Below are 3396 nucleotides of genomic sequence, written 5' to 3'. Positions count from 1 at the left end.
TTTCAAGGATTTCAGGGAGCCAGTAGCCTCAGAACAATATAAAGGAAGTGGAAGAGAACATTTCCCACAGTGGTTTTGTGCCTTGATCAGAAAGATTAAGATGATGCCGGCTGCCTAACCCGTTCACCATTTTCTACTGCCAGACATGACAATTCGCCTCCCCCCATGCAGCTAATGTTAAAGCTGCCTTTCTCCTCTAAAGAAGAGCTTTTCCTCATCAACAGGGGATGAGTACATTTCTTCCTAAAAAGGATGGCTGCTCTTCTTCTAAAGAAATTAATACTGCAAACCATAAAGACTGAAAATAAGTGTATTAGAAGATGTTTCAGTAAATACATAGTTCAAAAGACAGTCCCAGCACTGTTGTCCCTGTCTGCTTCTGCCCCAAAGCTGACCTCTTTAATTCATGCAAAGTGTTTTAGTACTGTTGAAGACACCCAGGATGACAGGAAAAAGAAAACAAATGATAAGACTTTGACTATCACTGGAAGGAAAATTCATGCTCAAATTATTCGAGTCTTTGACGAGAAGGGCAGTGATTTGGGAAACATGCACCAGGCAGATGTGATTCGACTCATGGATGAGCGAGACCTGAGGCTGGTGCAGAGGAGCACCAGTGTGGAGCCCCCAGAGTACTAGCTCATGACGGGCATGCAGATCCACCAGGAGCGTCTAAAACTCAGGGAGCAGGAAAAGGCCAAACCCAAAACTGGACCAACCGTGACAAAGGAACTGACCTTTTCTTCAAATATTGGACAACATGACTTGGACACAAAGAGTAAACAGATTCAGCATTGGATTGAGAAAAAATACCAGGTTCAAATTACCATAAAGAAGAGGAAAAATGCAGATGAGCCAGAAAATAAAACAGAGGCAATATTTCATCAAATACTTCAAACAATGCCTGGAGTAGCCACCTTCTTATCCAGACCACAGGCTGTTAAAGGAGGAAGAGCTTTAATGTGCATTCTTCGTCATCTGAACAAGAAAGCAGAGAAGGAATATGCAGACTCTCAAATCCAGAAAAGAGACACTTTGGACAAAAAAAATGGAGATGGCAGGGAATCAGATGGGGTGCATTCATGATTTTAATAAAGAAAAATAGGCTTCTGAGCTATAAAAAAAAAGACGATGCCTATCCCCATCAATTCTAGTGGAAATTTGCAATCAGCACTTGACCTCCAAAACTTTGCTAGGAATTTTTCTTGATATCACTATGTAAATATTTGCATTTATTTTGCCATTGTTTTCCAGGGTTAAATTAATTAATTGCATGTGCATTAGTTACTCACAAATTGGAATGGAGGTGAAATTTCATTTAATTCTTTTCTGGATTTAATATCATTTAATATCTTTTCAGATATAGGGACTAAACCCTTTACAACAAATTCTTTAACTTTCTTCAATGGTTTAGCTTTTCAGACTTCAATAATTGCTTGCTATTGTTTTTGTTTCCCCCAAAGTCTTGTTACAAATGGAGACCCCAAACAGTGTCTTGTTAAGCAGGTAACAATGGAAGCATACACTTGCGCTAATGGTACCCAAGGATAGCCATTTAACATCATGCCAATGCACCTTGCAAGCTTTCTGGTTTTGCTAAATCACTCGCACCTTGCAGACCATTTATTTCCATGTGTTGTGAATGCAGAACAGCCTGATTTTAGCCTCTGATGCACTTTTCTTTCTTTTATCCGTTAGACGGTCATCTAGTCATTTCACTCACTTGGGACATGATCATGTCTCCCATGTGTTATACAATTATATGCTTAGGTTCACTTGCTGTTGCAGGTTGGGTTTCTTAGAAGCAGGCTTTGGTATGCAGATCAGTGGACAGGATGCTGATTAGGGACTGCTCTGCGGATCTAACAGTGGGGAGGGGAAGGGAGCAGATTAGCCCAGGCAGCTGAAGTACTTCTTAATGGAAAGACTCACAGGCCCCACAGGTGCTCTGGGGAGCAGGAAGGCTGTTCAAAGTTGTCTTGAGTTAAACACAAAGGCTAAGACTTTTTATACTTGAATTGATTGGTTATTAGATAAGAGTTTTCCATGGAGTAAGGCTGATCTTGGATGCGTTTTCTTAGACTGAGGCAATTCTCAAACAATTCTCCTGGGGATTCATCTTCCCTCAGTACTCTCAACAACTGAAAGAAAAACATCCTCATTCTTCAGGTTCCATACTGTACATACAGCATCTGCCACACACCCAGAGGTCATTCCATTCACCATCCATGTTTCTCTGGATCAGTGGCTTGCCAGCTTTCCGTAAAGAGAGAGTACATTTTTCTCCAAACAATATTAGATAGATAGATAGATAGATAGAACCATCTTCTTTTTCAGACTGCCCAAGAAATGACTTCTAAAATATTTCCACCTGTACTCAGATCCACAGGGCTTCTGAGTACATGTTTGAAAACCTACAACATGCATAGTTGTAAAACTGGGCTGATCATCAGAATCAGCTGAAAAACAAACAAAGCAAAGCAATAATCACATACATAGATTCTGGATAATAGCTTTTTCTTTCTTTCTTTTCTTTTAGTTAGTTATTTTTTCCAGGGCTGAGTATTGAAACTGGGGTCTCACGCATGCCAGGCAAGCTACACATAACCAAGTCCCACCCCAGCCTTACATAGTAGCTTTTTTTAAAGGCAGGCTTTTTATTTTTTTAAATTTTATTTGTATAATTTAGATATACATAATGATCATATTCAGGAGAAGAAAAAATGTACAGATGTGAATCATCATTTATTATCGGAAAAGAAAAACAAAGTGAAAAAAAGTCCAAAATGTAAGACTGTGTAGGGGTCGAAGTTAGGAGCCCTGCTGTGCTACTGTTCTTCTGTTCTTAATCTCCCACTTCTTTGTTTAGGAACATGTTGTTGGAATTTGTGCATTGGAGGTATTGAGTTATTCCTCAGGAATAATTGGATGTTTGGATAATTGGCTTATATGGCCTGGCATTGGGGGAAGGAAGTTCTTCACTAATTCCACCTACCGACTTCACACAAGCTCTCTTGGTATGTGTGTCTGCAGTGCACGTACTTGACAATGCTACATTTCTCTACAAAATGACACTATCCACTAGCAGCTTTTGAGGATCCTGCTACTCTACATACTAATTAGCACTTGGAAATCTTTATTCATTTATTCAGTAAATATTGATTGATTACCTGCTGTGTGCTAAGTACTATTCTGTGTGTTTGGGCGACATCAGCGAACAAAACAGGACATTCTAGCAGAATGATAATAAGCAATAAAGAAAATAAATAAGTACATTTTATTGGCTTTTAGAAGATGATAAGTGCATTGGAATTAAGAGGAGGGAAGAGCAAAAGAGATCACCAGTGCTTTGGGGAAGAAGAATAAAGGCAGCAATTTTTAAAGGAGAGGTTTGTG

General features: G+C 39.4%; 1 protein-coding gene across 1 annotated transcript; it reads left to right on the top strand.

Moving 5' to 3' along the window:
• The first annotated feature begins 252 nt into the window (after positions 1 to 252).
• On the top strand, positions 253 to 1130 carry LOC101710639 (translation initiation factor IF-3, mitochondrial-like). Its single transcript, XM_087202250.1, is given in 1 exon segment — positions 253 to 1130. A coding segment is annotated over 1 exon segment (834 nt). The 3' UTR covers positions 1087 to 1130.
• Positions 1131 to 3396: the final 2266 nt, after the last annotated feature.

The sequence above is a fragment of the Heterocephalus glaber genome, unplaced genomic scaffold, assembly GCF_053883595.1.
Source record: "Heterocephalus glaber isolate CG9 unplaced genomic scaffold, H.glaber_assembly_v1.0 deba00001773, whole genome shotgun sequence".
NCBI classification, from domain to species: domain Eukaryota; kingdom Metazoa; phylum Chordata; class Mammalia; order Rodentia; family Bathyergidae; genus Heterocephalus; species Heterocephalus glaber.
The sequence above is the reverse complement of the archived record's forward strand: the minus strand, read 5'-3'. Positions and strand labels throughout refer to the sequence as shown.